The sequence below is a fragment of the Poecilia reticulata genome, linkage group LG20, assembly GCF_000633615.1.
Source record: "Poecilia reticulata strain Guanapo linkage group LG20, Guppy_female_1.0+MT, whole genome shotgun sequence".
NCBI lineage: Eukaryota > Metazoa > Chordata > Actinopteri > Cyprinodontiformes > Poeciliidae > Poecilia > Poecilia reticulata.
Genome location: NC_024350.1, coordinates 21,795,600 through 21,813,803, shown reverse-complemented (window position 1 = coordinate 21,813,803; position 18,204 = coordinate 21,795,600). Strand labels below are relative to the sequence as shown.

Here is an 18,204-nt window from a genome sequence, read left to right as displayed (position 1 = left end):
GACAGATGTATAGTGTGGAAGATGGAGCCACGGCTGGCAGAACAATCAGTCCATTCATGTGAAGCTAGCATGAAATGTCAAGCCCAGTGTTACTCATGTGGTTAGAGGTTAGACAACTGTTACCATAAGCTTCCCTGCACCACATGGACTCTAGACGGGTTTGTTTAGGGGAGTAAAAAGAAAAATCTCTTGTAAAACTTCACAACATTTACCTCCAGAATATCTGTGGTGTCTCTGCCGATCTGTGGCTTAATATGTGCTTGTGACCCCTAGTCTCACGTCTGTTGGTCAATTCAAACAAAAGATGTTCGTTTTGAGATGCATGCAGTATGTTTAGAGTAAAACAATCAATAATTTTTTTAATATTTTATTGCTTACGTAGCAAATTTTACAAATTATTAATCGGATACTCAATATTCTGTTAAAAATGTCAAGGTGACATTATCCAATGATGATTAATTGTGATTAATCAATAATTTAAATAATCGTCAACTAGTTTAGCAATCAACTAGTTATTAACTGGAGTATAGAGACTCTAAAAAATTTAATTTGCTGAAAGGACAACATATTAAGAGGAGTATTTAAGCCAAAACTACAAAAAATATACAGTTTTCATTTAAAATAAATAAAAAAAACCTTTGCCTGTAAATATATTCTACCCAGAATTCTTGTATTAATCACCTTTTGCCATCCAATTATTTCTCAGTTAATCAAAAAAATAATCAGCAGATTTGCCACAAACTGTATTTAAGTCAAGCAGAAGGGCTGAGCTTTTCACATATTGATATTTACAAAAACATTTTCATGCAATTTTTAAAACTTTATTGCTTTACTTTACAAAATGTATTAATTGAATCTAAATTAACATGCCTGTGGAAAAAAAAATCCTATTTTTATTTTATTGCTCATTTGTCATATTTAATTGTTTTGATTCAGTTACATTAGATGGTTTCAAGGCTTGAAAAGTGTTAAAATCATACCCTGCCATCTGAAACGTATTTAAGACCAAAAAGTCTGAAGTGGACTTCCTGCTTCATGACCCAAGTGTGCTTGATCTTTGGGTTAGAAACGGTGGCTTAGTGTGGGTCCGTCAATTACTGCTCCTTGAGTGAAGATGCTGTTAAGCTGCTAAATGCTAAAGCTAGTGTGGACATTTAATTTAACCACTGCTGTTTTTATTTCTGTCTTCATCTAAAGCAAGTCTTTATTTAACAACCTTTTAATTTGCATTTCCATGTTTTAAAAAAGTACGATGTTCTTTGCTGTAGCCTTTGTGAAGTTACTGATAAGCTGCTAAATGCTAAAGCTAGCCGGTATGTAAACAGGGAAGATATGGTTTTAAGTATGTCATTTTTTATTTTTGTCCTTACATAAAACCTGCTATAGCGTACAAAATATTTGCTGCCATCTCATCTTACTTTAAGATTCTATTTTTGTTAATTTGCTTCCCCTATTTCCTCTTCAATGTATTACATTTGAAAGAACTCAGTATGCAAAGCACAGACACATCAAAAGTACTTCTGGATTATATTGTGGTTTATTTTTATTAATTTATACATTTAAAAGACTAAGCTGCATCTTTACAATGATGTTATTTACATGTGATCTGATTTTTACGTCGGCAAAAAATCAAACAAAGAAAGCAAGTTTGCTACTTGTATAAAATAAAATCTGATCATTCAAAGACTACATAAACAACATTTCTGCTTCTCAAATTTTAATATTTAGTAGTTTCTATCAAATTTTGTGATTTATTCTACTTTATGGCTAACAGGCTAATACAAAATTAAGAAAATAATACTTTTGCCATTACTTCGATAACATTGTATTGATGCCAATACCTTGCCATGATCAAATTTCATAATCTCAGATAATAATTTGAGCCATCAGATAGGAATTTGTGTAGCTAAATTTTGCAACACTTCTTCAGTATAAGAGGTTAAAACAAAGATGATGAAAGCTCAACTTGTGCAACTAGTTTTAGACTGAGCTCAGTTTTAATCGATGCTGATGTCAGCTTTAGCGACACCAGCTTGATTTATAGACTGAAACCAGAAGAGGCATTGTGTCTTTGACAGGAGCAGTCATTAAAAGGGTTTTGGGGGACTGACGCTTGCAGACACACTTTAGGAAACAATGACCCGGGTGATTGATGAGCCAGATGAGCGTGTCCTCTCAACAGACCAATTAACCTTGATGAGGCTCTGGCTGCTCAAAGCCAAATATTTCCCTCTGCTTACGTTTCTCTCATGCCTTCGTCTTCCTCCTTCATCCTCTCTTTATTGCCCCCACATCTGAAGATGGAAAAGACTTGTTATAAAAGTTGCAGGAGGTCCTTTTGGTGTGTGTTCTCCAAAATGGAGGGATATTTATCCCGAGGGACAGGACTTGGGACAGTTTGCCAGCTTGTGGCAAGCGATGACGTCTCATTTCCTTTCATGGCTGAAATGAGCAAAGAAGAAATGCTTTTTGAGGCAGAAAACGCAGATTTAAATGTTTTTTTTCGTTTGTAAATATAGCAATCAGAGCTATAGTTTCAGCTCCTGCAGGTTGTGGAGCTCCAGCAGGATTTGACCAAGCTTTGGTTCAATGGCTGATGGGTAGGCTGAGGCCTCCTCCTCTCCCTCTCTCATTATCTTGCTTACCTCCCAGCTGTCTCTGGCTTTGGAGGTCAGCTAGGGCCAGGTTGTAAGAAAAATCCTTCCAGGGCTCTTTGTGAGAAACTCTGATAAGCCAAAACATGAACCGAAACTCTGTAGCTGTGTTGTCTGAAACATTCTGCACATTTTTCTACCAAACTCTCTCAGACTAAATTTTCTTTGTTGCAATCCTTAAAAAGAATGTGAATCGTAGCTCTCAGCTACCTATGGAGGAGTTTTAACCATGCAAATCAATCAGTTTGTTTGGACATATCATCATATGCACAAACCTTGTGATATAAATTTAGTCTGCAAAGTAAAATAAAAGAAATTCAACATCCACTTCACTTTCCAAGCACAATGTGCTGGTTACCTTGAATTATCCACAATAGTCCAAAGACCTTGCCATGATCAGTCTTCTCTGAAATTACTTTTTACCAGAGAAATTGTCATTTAGTGTGAAATATGTGGTTGGATTTTTGCAGTTTCTGTTGAATTTTCTTTCTTCATGAAATGTGTTATGAGTCCAGAAACCTCATCTCAACTCATAAAACCACCTGCATAGTTGTGTAACTGGAGCATTTTATTGATTTAAATAACATTTAAAGTTCCTGTTTTATAAATTTGTTCTCCTAGTCGGTCCAGCTCATGGGTTGTTGTCTGACCTTAATTGGAGGGAGATTTATTTTGTGTCCTCATCACAGAATTGGCAGAGACATTTCAGGTGATGGTGGACTTTTCCCAAAGAACCCAAACGTAATTTTTAATCCAAACTGACAGTTAAAAAAAAAAAGACTAAGATTGGTTAGTTTGAAAAGTTAAGCCAATTTCTTTAAAAGCGCAGCATAACGAAGATGAAAGGCAGGATACAGGCAACATAACAATTTTATGTTTTAGCACACAATTTGTACCAAAATTGTTATAGAACGAGACACATGAGCAATTCAAAGAAAGTAAATCTGAAGGCCTGTTTTGATTTGTATTTGTTTATTTATTTTATTTTGTGTTTGGTAAAATTAGGTGCTAAAAGGCTTATTTAAGTAGTAGTATTTTTTTCATGCAAACCTGTGATCTCTGTTGTTTTAAATAATTAGAGGTCAACGTTTTAAGAAGAAAAAATAAACAATTTAAACATACTAAATCAATCTGCAGGCATTTTTCATTATTTAGTATCATTTCATGAAAGTGACAAACATTTAATTGAACATTTTCACAAAGTAATGATTCATCAATATATATGTGTGGCTGTCAAAGTGATAAATAAAAAAATTAACAGCTAATTAGTTGGCTTTTTACTGTTGCTTAAGATGCAATTGCCTCCCAATAATAGGAGCATTGAGATACAAAATTATTTATGTTTCATTTTTCAGCATCTACTTAAATGAAAATGCACTTAGTTTTTGGAATATCATTGTAATACTTTTATATAGAAACCCAAAATATTAAACAAGATTATATTAAATGTAGGGCTGCAAATAACGATTAATTTAGTAATTGTTAATTCTGACAATTAATTGCATAAAAAAACATATAAGATATTGTGCAGATTTTACGTCTAACTACATTAACCTGTTATGTACAATTTTAGAAATACATTAATAGATGCAAATAAACAAATAATTAATTGCATTTTATTGCCTAAAATGCAATTTGAAAAGCAAAACTTTCTTAAATTATTCTCTGATGAAATGCACCACTCCAGACTAAAAAAATAACCAATAGGAACCAGGTAGAGAGCCTTAGCGCTGTCAATCATCCTTGTGAATGTACTGCTAAAAGTGCTAATATTGGAGAGAACTGTTTTTTTTATGTCATCTGTGGCCATGCTAACTAGTATGAGCATTGACAACATGCTACGCTAGCTTCAGCGTGCCAGAGAACAAGATTGGGATTGTGATTGACAGCGCTAAGACCCGCCTCCTGGTTCTGATTGGTTATTCAGAGCTAGCAGTGGAAGAATTCAGAGAAGCTCACATTTTTCATAGATTATCTGTCTCATACTGTCAGGACATAGTGACAGTTTCAACAATTAAGTAAAAAATATGTATATTTTTTATAAAGGTTACATACTGCAGCTTTAACTCATAAGCAAGAAAGAAATTCTTTAAAGAGGCAGAGTAAAAAGCGAAACGTTGTAGTGAATTTCTGTAGCTGACTGAGAGGCTCGTTGGGTTGTGCTTTCAGACAGCGTGGGTTAAGTTTGGCCTCTCTAAATCCCTCCAGCCTCTCTGAGATGCCAGCACACTTCTCAGATAGCCGTCCACATGGCAGATTCGATCGCTGGACGGCTGGCGGAGCCCCGGGCGAGTGTTGGAGTCAGTTCAGCAGGTCGCATTATAGAGTGGGCCTTCATTGTGTGTTTGTGTGGATTTACATCATCCTGCTATGGATTTCTGTATCTGGTATCTGCTGGGCTCAGGTTCTCCTGACGACCGCTTGTCTGCTGGGTCCAGTCTGATCCCTGTTTCATCGTCTAATCCATGAGAGTAGACTCTAAAGACTTGAGAAAGGTGACAACATTGGGGCAGGAGGACGTCTGGCCATATGCTGTTTTATCCCCTCCAGTCCGGAGACCCCTCTCGGTTGCCACATCCCCTCCCCCATGACAGACCAAACTCCCAGTCAGAGTGACGGGAACGTCTGTTTGGACTTCTTATCACGTGTTATCTCAGCCTGGTCCATTTCAATGGCAGCACGTTATGTCTGCCTTCATTATGCCGTCAGAATCTGTTTGTAGTGGCGAATTTTCTCCCATCCCTATATGGATTTAGTCATGTAATATTGTTTGTTTGCTCACTGTCGGTTCTTAGTGTTTTTGTTTGTTTTCACTGTGTTTGTGGAGAGTCTAAAGATCACTTTGGATGCGTGTGTGCGCCAGGGTTATGACAGTCTTGGATCTTATTTCATTGTGACTTTTTATTTGTCTAATTCAGTTAGTTTTAATTAGTTTTTAGAGTGTGTTTGCTAGTTTTTTATTAGTTATTATTTGAATATTGTCTAGTTTTAGTTTAGATTTTATTAGGCATAGTAGTACTTTTATTTTTTTCCATACTTTTTTTGATGCAGAATTCAAAAGGTCAAAGTATTGCATTGTATTGTGATTATTTATGCCATGTTGAATACTCAATAAATGTATTATATTATTGTTGAACAACCAACTGACTTTTGTCGTCGCCATTTTGCGGAATAGCGTAAGCGCCGCCAGGAGGAGGATGGGGTGCCGTAATTTGCCGACAACTGATGTAAACTGCGTTTGTGGGGGGGGGGAATAAATAAATTTCACATCAGTTTGAAAGGTTAAGAAATATACTCATAAACACAAAAAATAAGGATACTGTATCTATAGTTTCAGTATATTTTGGTTAGTTATATAAACTCACAATATAGTTCCAGTTAATTACAGTTTTTTCCTATTAATTACCATTTTAATCTCCGTTTCAGTTTTTGTTTTGGTAGTTTTAATCAGTTAAAATAATGTTGGCATTGGCCTGTAAACTATCCACATCGCTCAAACGTTTCTGTATTTTCTCATGTTACAACTCCAGTGTGTTTGTCTTGGATTTAATGTAATAGTGGAAGAAAAAGGATACCAGGTTTTTGTCTTTGCAAAACAATCTCATGCTCAGTCAGATCAGATTGAGATCACCAATTTATAACTCTTTGCACAGATTCTCAGTGGACACGTTTCCACTGAGTGGGTCGCTGCGGTTCGGTACGCAATTTTATGGTCCGGTGTATTCAGGGAAATGTTTCCACTGCTAATTGGTCTCTCACTGGGCAGTACTTTGTCTCATTCATGTTCCAAGCAGTGGCATTTTCCTGTCCTCCAATCAATGGACTATGTTGTGCTGAATGGGTATAGTAGCACTTTGCATCAATCTGATGGCTAAATAAGAAATTTAAAACAATATATTTGTTGTTGACCTGATATGTCTGTATAGTTAGTTATTTAGCAGCAGAAAGGGGTTTTGCTTTGAAAATGTTGCCTATTTTGTTGCCATTAGTTGTTTTCGGTAAAATGTGATTGATTACTTACAGATCCTGCAATTAACTCGATTAATAGTTTTAATCGAGTCAATTACACTGCTTTCTCGTGTGAAAATCGACCAATTTTCAGTTGCCTGAAGTATAAACACTATAGGATCTCAGAGATCAACATCTTTTTGGTATGAATTGTGTGAAAAATGACCTTAAAGAGACTGATGAAAGCTGGTAAGACGGTGTCAATCTATGCTAAAAGTGAAATAAAATGATCTCAGTTACATTTTGTAAATAAACTGAGGAACAAATACTCTGTTTTTGGAGGCATCTTCTGCAGTCAAAACAAAGTAAAATGTAATTTTGTAAACAAAATGACTATTATTAAATCTAAAGAAATATAGAGGGAAGCGTTTTTCTTCCCATAATCCCAACTGTGAAGTATGAGGGTGGAAGCGTCATGATGTGTGTGTGTGTGTTTTGCTGCAGGAAGGACTGGTGCACTCCATAAAGTAGATGGCATCATGAAGGAAGAACGATGTAAAAAATATTGAGACATAAAATCAGCTATAAATCATAAGGTTAAACTTAGCCATAAATAGGGCTGGACAGTAAATCAATAACAGTATATATTGTGATAGACACATGATCAATATCAATAGATACTATATCTGATATAATATCCACTGAATTTTGATCCAGAACCGCACAGCATTATGGGAGATGTAGGCAGAGAAAACTCTTTAGCTGCTCAACCAGCAATGGTTTGATGGTGGCATCAACTAACTCACTCATTCTTTGGTTACCTATCAACAACCTGTTGATTAACTTGCGCAGTAGCAGCTTAAGGTTCCGTCATCGTGCCTTACAGTTGCTTAAAAATATAAAACAACAGCGTAGAATGAAAATTGGATAAAACCTGAAAGTTTATGTCACCAATTTGGTGACATTTCACATATTTGCAACAAAAAACTAATCAATAATTAGCGATATCGACTGATATTAATAATTATTGTGATATCGTGATAGATCTTTCAGCCGTCGTCATAAATGGGTCTTCCAGTTTATCTCATGCTCCAAGTTTGAGTGAAAAACAGTTTAATTGGAGAGGATTGGACATTGCGGGCTCAATCTGTTGTAGTTGAACAGAAACAGTCGGAGGTCTGTGCTCTGGGTAGACACTTGCTTTATTTCATGCAAACAGTGCTTTGGTTTCAGACAATAAACCAAGGCGGGGGGCAGCTGTTGCCATGAGAATGACAGGAACAGGTGAGAGACCCAGCTGTCCCCCACTGTCAGGAAGTCAACGTGGGAGACTGTTTGCATTATTAGGGAGATGTTTGGAGGGTTGAAAGCGATTTTAGATTACAGTTTTAGTTCCGCATTTGCGTTGTGAGAGATCAAAAGATCAAGATGAAAACGAAGGTCTCAGTGCAGTTCCTCTTGTTTTTGGTATTGTTTTATCGCTAAAGAAACAAGACAAATCACTGCTGGTGTTTTTTTTTTTGGTGGGGTGGGGGTTGTCGTTGAATTCAGTTGACTGCATATTACCCCAGTTACATTATATAGTTTAAAAGCACCTTGCAAAAGTATCCGTACCCCGTTAATTTATTGATTTTGCCACAATGCAACCACAGAAGTCAATGTGTTTTATTAAGAATATGATGAGCTGAGTTGAAATCCAAAATAATATATTTACAAAAAAACATGGATCTCATAAAAAGGGTTCAGAGAACAAAATGGACTTTGACAAAAAAAAAGTTAACTCAACAAACCAACTGACTGCAGAAACTAAGTATAACTGACCTAACAAGGAAATGACACAAGAATAAATTACTTGTTCTACCGACAGATTATTTTTCTTATAACCTGGAAAAAATGTTTTAAGTGAAATAATCTGTCAATGAAACTAGTACTTTTTCATCAATATTAAGGAATTATTGACCAAAAACAAGCTCCTATATTTTCCTGAAAAGTTAATAACAAGTAAGTTTTGTCTTATTTCATGTGTACTAAAATATCTGCACTAGAAACTAGACAAAAATACTTTGTAAGATTTTATGTTTTTACAGTGTTATTTGGTAACTCTTTAGTATGGCTGGACAATAAGTCAAGAATATGTATTGTAATAGACATGTGGTCAATATCGATAGATAAATTTTCAATAATTTTACTGAACTCTGACTCAGAACCGCAAAGCATTCTGGGAGATGTAGGCAAAGGAAAAACTTTAGCTGTTCAGCCTCTCACAGCCAGCTAAGCTAGGTAGGTGGAATCAACTAATTCACTCACTCTTTGGTTGTATAGCAACTCACTCATTCTGTAGTTACCTAGCAACACCATGTTGAGTAACTTGCACAGCAGCAGTTTAAGGTTTTGCCACTGTGCCTCATAACTGCTTAAAAAAAACACAGCAGCGTGAAGTGAAAACTGAATAAAACAAAGCGGAAAGGTCACTCTACCAGTTTGGCTAAATTTTAGATATTTAAAACAAAAAAACTAAGAATTATTGATATCGACTGATATGAAAAGCATATCAGTTATTTTAATAAATTATTTATAACACTAAAGATATCACTTGTTTGACCTCTTCGCTTTGCATTCCCCCCATTCAGCGTCCTGGCATGCCGTCTGGAGCGAGGATGCCCCACCAAGGAGCCCCCATGGGGCCTCCTGGCCCCCCGTATGGAGGGAGTCCGGCAGTGCGGCCTGGCCTGCCCTCCCCGGTGATGGAGCCGAGTCGTAAGCGGCCTGCCCCGTCCCAGCAGGTCCAGCAGCAGCAACAGCAGCAGCAACAGCAGCAGCAGCAGCAGGCCGTGCAGAACCGCGCCAGAAAGTGAGTCTGAAATCAGTGCAGATTTAAATCCAGCTGCATGGCTTGCATACAGGATCACCTTTTGTGTCTGCTTCTGTGTGATTTTAAAGGCAACAATAGCTATGGTTTCACTGGAAATTCATGACATTAATCCATCAGGAAACCTCCTGCAAACTGATTATTTATTAGAAGATCAAGAATGTACCTTTAATATATAGCTATACCTCTTTAAAAATGACAAAAATCTGATTAATGTAATAATTATTTATTTACAGTTTCCTCTGCTGTTTTTGGCTGTTTTGAAGTTCTTCCTCCTGACTTTTTGTCTCTTTTTAGCATGAAAATCCCTGGTGAATTGCTGTTTCCGCTTTCTGTTTTACTTTTTGTTTCCCTGTTGCAGCTCCTGGCAACCACTGATTGCAGTCGCTGATTTCTTTTGAAACTTCTCAAACGATGACGTTTGGCATGAATAAATTTCTTTTTTCTTTTTTTTTCCTGAATGCTTCAGATCACAGTAATTGGTTTGACTAGAATTAGTAACAATCATCATTAAGGACACTTTGCTTAACAAAGATTCCCAAAAATTTGAGTTTAAGCATTGAATTATCTGATATGAATTGTGCACAAACATGTGAAATGGTACTTTATTTTTCCTACAGCAAAATTAAATCTTGTTGCAACTCATACTAGTCCTTGTAGATGATGGCTGTAAGGAATGATCTCCTGTAGCAGTCTGTACTACAGCATTGCTGAAAAAGCATCTGACTGAAGACACCATGTTGTCATGATTAATTTTCTTAATTTTATGAAGAACCCTTCTTTTCACAATAATCTTCATCTTAAAGAAATTATCTAGCTTTCAAAGAGCAAAAGGTGTTTTAATCTCTACTCCATTTTCATGTGAAAAAAACTTAAATATGTTAAAAACTATTAAAAGTAGAAGTAATGTCCTAAAAGTTTTGATATTTGAGTGGTTATAAAAACACAAAGATTGCTGGAGAAAGTCTCTGCATCTGGAAGAAAAGCATGATTGATGGAGGAATCAAAAAGCATTTCTGCTTATTCTTAGTATTTGCAATTATTCACGCCATGATTTTTGTAAAAACTCAGAGCATAAAAATCAACTTGATGAGATGTGAAACCATGGGTTTTTGTCCGCCTCGTCTCAGCATCCATTTCAGTCTTTGTTTCCACTTCTCGCACTCGCTCATCGGCTCTCTCCCTCTTCTTATTATTATCTTGCCTCTGTTTTTTTGCACACTGCTTTGTTCTTCTTTTTCCTGCTGTGCACGAGCGATTGAACTTTATGTCTCAAAAGCGTTTTTTTTTTCTTTTTTGGATCCCACTTTTCCATCACATTGAGGCGGTCCACACAAAGCTCTCTGCATCTGCAGGGTTTAATTCGTCTAACACCTGAACATCTGTATCCCAGTTGCCCACACACACACACACACACACACACACACACACACACACACACACACACACACACACACACACACACACACACACACACACACACACACACACACACACACACACACACACACACACACACACACACACACACACACACACACACACACACACACACACACACACACACACACACACACACACACACACACACACACACACACAGCAGTGTGTCAGGTGTGGTCATTAGAAAGACAATCAATACGCACACCTCTCCGTTTCATTCTCTCACTATCTGCAGCTCGATTGATCCACTCACAATTAAGCAGGCTTGTCGAACATTTTAGAGGAAATGTTACTGAACCCCCAGAGCAGAATGTCTGGCTGCCGAGCGTCTGATCAATGCGCCAATGTGACCCGTCCAGGTGTCTTTGTGTCGTTTGTCTCTTAGACAGCGTTCTTCTGCTGACAAACAGGTTGGCGCTCCACCTCCGCTGCTGCCAGCTGAGGGCGGACCACCTGTGTTTGCAATGTCACTGAGCCCTCTGGGTCTGAGCTATAAGCGAAGTTGCTGCTGATGGAAGCATTTTTTTCACCCTGGCTGGCTTTGTTGTGTAAATACTTGTCTGGAAATTTGGTATTTTGATTTAAATTGAACGGATTTACCTTAAATTGATTTTCTGTCTCTGTGGTTTGATTATTAGATTTCAGAACCTCACCTTGACTCCAAATAAACGTCTCGTCTATCACATTGCTTTTTTTGGTAAAAAAAAAAAAAAAAAGTTTTTTTTACCTGATTAATCATTTAATCTTCACAATGATTGATAAATTACTCAATTACTCAGTGAATCATTAGTTGTAACCCTAAATTGTTTTGGAGAAAGTGTCTGCAACTACATTACAGAGTAGGGCTAACCTGATGATGATTTTTTTTGGATTAACTGATTAATAATTGGAAAGCAATAGGCGCTTAGAATTTGAGAAAATCGGAACATAGCATTTTTACGGTCTTTGCTCTATTGCTGCTTTGAGTGTTTTGTTCTTTTAGCAAATGGTTTTTATTTGAATCTTTATATTCCAGTTGACAATTAATTGATTACTAAATTAATTAGCGATGATTTCAATAATCGATTAATCACGATTAATCATTTCAGTTGTATATCGAATAAGGACGCTGGATGCATTTCTCCACGAAAATGTAACTTCAGGACATATTTCAACTATATTCAAGTCCAAGAAATGTGTTTTTACTGCAATGTTCTTCATTTAGGTGATACAATTTCAACCCAGTCATTCATGTTTGCACAACGCATCGAGTTAAACGGAAGCGTTTATGTTTTTCCACAGCTGTTGGTTCCTCTTTCTGTTAAAGTATGCATGATGTGCTCATCTGCACCACATGTTCATCACAACAAGATATGAGCTGAACCAGAGGGAAGATTTCCGCTCAAGTTTGCCCTCTACCCTGTGATCTCATATATCAGTGTATTGTCTGTCTCTGTGTGTGAAGCATGATTGTTTTGGTTCTCTGAGAAACTCTGTTGAATGAGCGTGTCCCTCGGGTGAGCAAGAAGCCTCCCAGGTCCTCCTCCGCTGCACGAGCATGGACACAGTTCCTCTCCCATCACAGCCTGGCCTTGTCCCAGTCGTAGAGTCTGCACCTACTAACAGACCCTTGAACTTCACACACGTCTAACACACACTTATGTTAAAGATAGAAAGAAAAAAAAGGAGCCGACAGGTGTTTCCCCGCTCTGAGTAAATATGTTTCTCGCCATAACACTAATCGGACAACCTTCGAATCCTCACCAATTCATAGGAAGCCAGTTGGATTTCCCGGAGCCAGCGAGATGCCGGCGAGGCAGATGGACATGAGAGAGCCCCAATCAGATCCCACGCTTGGATCAAAGTAGGAGTTTATTCTGCTGCTGCATGCCCCTTGTCTTTCTTTTGATGACTCTGGCCTTTTTTAGCCTCTTACCTGAGCCCAGCAACCCCCCTGAATGAACTAGTCTGGCCAAACGTATGCGGGTTGAGAGGGGACCCCTCTCTGGACTGTAGTAGTGCATGCTTTGGCCTGGAGCATGGCATGAAGGGGACCAGACTCCTATTGCAAAGTATTTTTCAGACAGTGTAAACTAGCAAATTGTTTGTGTTTTCTTTTTTATTCCCCTGTGGATGATTTAATCCTCCCTGCAGTGGGTTTGTTGCAGTATTTGGCATGCTGATAGAACTACTGCTTCACAAAGTGCTGCAGTGCTCTCTGACAAAAAATGAAACAAATTCTGCACTGCAAGAAATGAAGAAAATGTTCTCGCTGTGTAAGAGTAATGGCGTATTAGAGCCGCTGTAAATAGAAATAAGGATGAGTAAATTTATGCCAAAAACTCTCAGAAATTTTCTAGAAAAACAAGAAAATTTTAGGTTTGAAAATTTGCTAGAATTTTTTTTTTATCATTAGATTAATATCAGAAATTTTTGAGAAACAAAATAGGACATTTCTAAGTTTGAAAAGTAAAAAAAAAATTGACATTTGAATTTTTTTTTTCTCTCAAAATTTGAGGATTTTTTTGTTTTAGCAGTTTTTTGACTTTTCAAACTTTTCTTGTTTTTTCTAGAAAATTTCTGTGATTAATTTCTGAGGGTTTTTTTGGCAGAAATTTTCACAAAAAAAAAACAACATTTCTCCAAACTACAATGGTTGTAATACGTCGTTGTTGTAAACAGTATGGAATATGTCATACTAAGTAAGTTTTTGGTGTGGCACGTTTTGTAGTCAGTCCCTCCAGTTTCTTGAAAATCCATGGAAATTCATGCAAAATCAACAGATCTTTTGCACTAGTACATAATCAATTGTGAGCTTGTAGGAAATTTTCCTCAAAAATGATCGAGAGTGCTTACTCCCACCTGCAGGTGGCAGTATTTCTTACTTCTACTACATTGAATCTTACTTGGCGCAAAGTTCTAGTCCGTGATCAATGTGGCGAGGAACAGAAATATGTGGGAACAAAATTAGACAAATTAGAAAAGCAGCCAATGTCAAATTAAAAGTAGAATTACATGTTTTCATAAAACTTTTAACAATAAAGTAAATCAGCTTGCTCACAAATAGGTTAGGTCTCAATATATATTATTAAAGATCTTTTTAAATAAATTGAATGTGTTCTAAAACTTTTAAAATCAATAGTAGATCTAATATTACATTGTGTCAGTAGGCCATATTGCTGGTTATTGATATGGGCGGTTGCCCAGGGTAACGTTAAGAGTGGGGCGCAAGTGCACCATATAAAATAAATGCATTTATTTGACATTTTCCATCTCTTTCAAGCCTGTGCAGTCAGTGATGCGTTGATCTCCTGCATGCTGCTGAGGAAAGGAGACTTTTTTTGCGTTCTTTGTGCAGGACTGCATAAAGACCTAAAATTGATTTTTGGAAAATAGTTTGTAAAATCAAATTTAGCAAAAATGACCAAATAAAAGTTCAGCCTATTTTTCTTTTTCTGAATTTGACATTTATAAAAGCCAGGTAACAAGTTGTTGTTTCTCAATATCTTTAATGCATATAATCAGCAGTTCCTATGAGCTGCTTTTAACCAGGTCAGGTTTGTTTCTCTGTGGGTTTAAAACTCACTGTTTCTACATATTTGGATATTAACTCTTAAATAAATCATGATATGGTGTAATATTTTATACATTATTGCTTATTAAAGGCAAACAATTGATTTGCTAATTCGACATCATGATATTGCCGTCATCCGTCATGCTTTAAACTTAAAAATTAAAGATTTAATTTGCTTTTGCCGTCACTGCAGGTTGGCTTTTATGCAGCAGCTTCCAAAATATTCAACCACCCAGAACATTTTGTTTATCATTTTATCATGTTACATTCTCAAACCTTGTTACATATTTGGGTTTTATCCAGTTAGACCAACACAAATTGGTGCATAATTACAAAGTGATGCAAGTTTTTCAAGATTTTTTTCTTTTACAAATCTGAAAAGTGTGGAATGATGCATAAAACCTCCTTGAGAGAATACATCATAAATTCAGTTAAAATTCAGCTGCAAGCAATTTGGAGTATTAATCTGCCGTTGGACATCTGGAGATAATATCTGTCATCAACCTTCAAGTCTTGCCATATATTTCCAGCTACATTTAGATCTTTGTAGTAAAATATAAATATATTTTTAATAAAAACCATTCCACTGGCTGCTGTCCTGCTGGAGGATGAACCTCATGTTTCAAGACTTTCACAGCCTCTACCAGGTTTTCCTCAAGGATTGCCCCATTTTTAGCTCCATCCTTCTTGTCCAAAGCATGATGCTGCCACCACCATGCTTCCAAATGTTGGTTGTGTGTTAGAAGAGCCTCTTGAATACTTTCCTGATTGTCTGACTTATTAGATCTATGATCTGATACCTTTAAAGCCACAAATGTTACATTACATTGAGCTTCTTTCAGTATGAGATGTTTAAGGGCCTCTGTCACTTTAAATCGAAATAATCTTCTACTGGTCACGCCTCCCAACTCAACGTTTACACTCGTACGTGAAAACAGCTGCAAACAGATGCGCAATTATACAACCGTACTTCTTTGAAAAGCATTAGTAGATCCTCCTGCACAACCAACAAGAATGAAGCAAGTTGTTTCTGAATGGCTAATCAACAACAAAACACGTTTTTTCCAGCGGCCATTGTACAGCGGTAAAACCAGCTGATCAAACGTAGTGGAGCTCTGCTTCGGTTGCTAGGTGATGGGCTGGACTTTGCTGGGGTTGCTAGGTAACGCCGCAGTACCCGTTGATTGTGTCTCATCAATATTGAGGTTTTTGAAACGACTCAGTTTCTAGACAGCAAAGCACATTAAAAACAGCTGGATGGTTTTTAAAAGCAGTGAAGACTCAAATGGAACCATAAAACATGCAAAAAGTGAATTTTGCATAATGGGTCCGCTTTAAAGAATCAGTTTTATTTCAATTTTTAGGTTTTTCAATGAAGAAAAATGTAAGCATGTGTAAAAAAAAAAAAGAGGATAAATACATTTTCTTCTGTCTTCTGTTGTAGAAATTCAATGTCAAAATAGTAAAAACCAAATAAAAAAACCTGTACTTGTTACTAGAGCCATACTTAAGAACATTACCCCGTTCAATTTTATTTTTTAGGTAAAACTATTAGGAGCCATCGTGGAAGATTCAAAGAGCCACGTGTCTTGCAGACTCTTGGTTTAGATGGACGGCCACTTTTGCCAAACTCATTCCATTTTCAGATAATTGTTCAAGCTTGTTTTATTCTAACCAAAGCCTGGTTTGAACTTCTCCAAAACCTTCTTTCTGGATCTGTGCTGGTTCTCATGACGCTGCTTATTATCTAATATCTGTAGCAAACCTTCATAGAACAGCTGAGATCACATTAAAAACAGATGGACCATTTTCCTTTACAATAGGTTGTATTAACTTTTATTTAACAAAGTCAGATTTCTGACACACAAGATTTTCCCTCTACTTCACAGTTATGCACTAATTTCTGTCTGAATAGGAAACATTGAAGTTGACAGAAATTGCAAAAGGTCAAAGGCTCCGGGTATTTTTACAAGGCACTGTACGTAGGATGCAGCTTGCTGAAAGAAAGGTTATGTCTGCAATGAGAACGATAAGTTTAGATCATCTTGAGATGATGAGTTATTCTGATTTGCTGTTTTTTGCAGTGTAGCATTAGCTAGTTGTTTTTAGACGCCGTCTTTTTGCAGACACAGACGACTTGCATGAGCTGTGCTGCATATATCAAGGTGCCCACAGATGTTTAATTTAGCAAGCAAAGGAAACTGTAGTGTGATTTTTTTTTTTATCTTACAAGTGCATCAGTTTTTGTCTTCCTTAGTAGGTTAAAAAAAATAAAAAAATCATGACTCAATGAGCGCACATGCACACAGCGGAGACTCTGCATTCCTAAAAAGCTTATTTCGAACACATCCCGTCGCTGATTCTGCAGTGAGTTTGTGCATCTGTCTGTGTGAGTTGCGGTGAATACGTTTCAGGTGAAAGATGTGTGATGTGACACTTTCTGGGCTGTTGCAGGCTCTCGCTCCCCAGGTGGACGGCTGCATTTTCAGTGAGCACACAAACACAAGAGCGCGCACACACACAAACACACACACAGCTGGGATGCTGGGGTGCTGGATATGGCCCAGCATTTTAGCAGATGGCCTGGGTGCTACGCTATCAGTCACCATAGTAACATGCTCTCTTTTTCTTCTTTCTCTCTGTCTTTCTCTCCCTGTCTCTAGTGCTAAGAGAAGGAAAATGGCAGACAAGATTCTTCCGCAAAGGGTGAGGCTGCATATATTTACCTTTGTTGTTCTGTTGTTTTTTTCTGTCTGTCTTTTTTATCTCCTCTGTGCAAAGCAGAAGAAAAAAACCCTTATCGCTTTTTGATGCCATGGGATTCTTGGAAGGCGCAGACGGCTGGATCATTATTTATTTCCCAAAATGGGAAGGGAAAGGACGGGCGGAGTGATGAGAAGTTTTCTTTATGGGTTTTGTCCTGTTATTTGGATGGCTGCTGGTTGATTTACTCTGTAATTGTCAGGCTTAGATGCAAACATATGAAAAAGTGAAGGAGGCAGCAGACGACTCATGTTCCCACAGGTGAGAGTGGACCGTTGGAGGTGCAGATTTGTAAGTCCTGTCTGCTGAAGCTGCAGCTGGACTCCAGCCTTACCCCCTCTGACATCATCCAGACAGAGATAACAGCTAGCATGGCATGGCATGAGGCGGCACTGACAATGAGTCAGGCCTGGGGAATGTCTGCCAGACTCCTCCACCAGCTCGCCGTCTCAGCCCAGGCAGATAGAGAAGGAATGAGAGGGAACAATGAAGGCAGGAAAACATGAAAGTAGCAGCAGCAGGGAGGGAGGACAGGGAGCTGGAGGAGTGTGTGTGCACAGTTCGGCGAGCAGCAGCAGCCCGTGATCCTGGGACGACTTTCATCAGTATGGTAATGCTCGAGTTCTGGCTATTTGTCTGCATCTCATTCTGATGCCCGGCTGGACGCTGCGGAGCGACCCATTAATGACAGCCAGAGCTGTGGGTCTAAGTTAGTCGAGTATTTTATTCACCTTCAGTTCATATCGCTACTGCAAGGAATCTCATTTATACCCAGAGTGAAAAGGTATCTGGCTGCTTACATGTTTCTTCTGTTTTGTTGAAGTGTTTGAGATCATCAAATAAATTTGCATATCAAACAAAGATAACCTAAGTAAACACAAAAAGGTGTTTTTTTATTATTTCATTTATGAAGGAAAAAAGCTGCCCAACTCCCAAAAAATCTGCCACTAATGAAATTAATGTTGATAGGACAT

General features: G+C 37.6%; 1 protein-coding gene across 6 annotated transcripts in view; it reads left to right on the top strand.

Moving 5' to 3' along the window:
- smarcd3b (SWI/SNF related BAF chromatin remodeling complex subunit D3b) overlaps nucleotides 1-18,204 on the top strand; it is a 51,216-nt gene that overhangs the window by 17,843 nt on the left and 15,169 nt on the right. For 4 of the 6 annotated variants that reach the window (XM_017301934.1, XM_008396639.2, XM_008396638.2 and 1 more), the window contains exons 2-4: nucleotides 9,233-9,453; nucleotides 12,668-12,757; nucleotides 17,131-17,173. In XM_017301934.1, coding sequence (XP_017157423.1) covers nucleotides 9,233-9,453; nucleotides 12,668-12,757; nucleotides 17,131-17,173 — 354 coding nt within the window. The remainder of the gene's footprint in view (nucleotides 1-9,232; nucleotides 9,454-12,667; nucleotides 12,758-17,130; nucleotides 17,174-18,204) is intronic. The other 2 variants (XM_008396640.2, XM_017301935.1) reach the window with 1 other exon arrangement.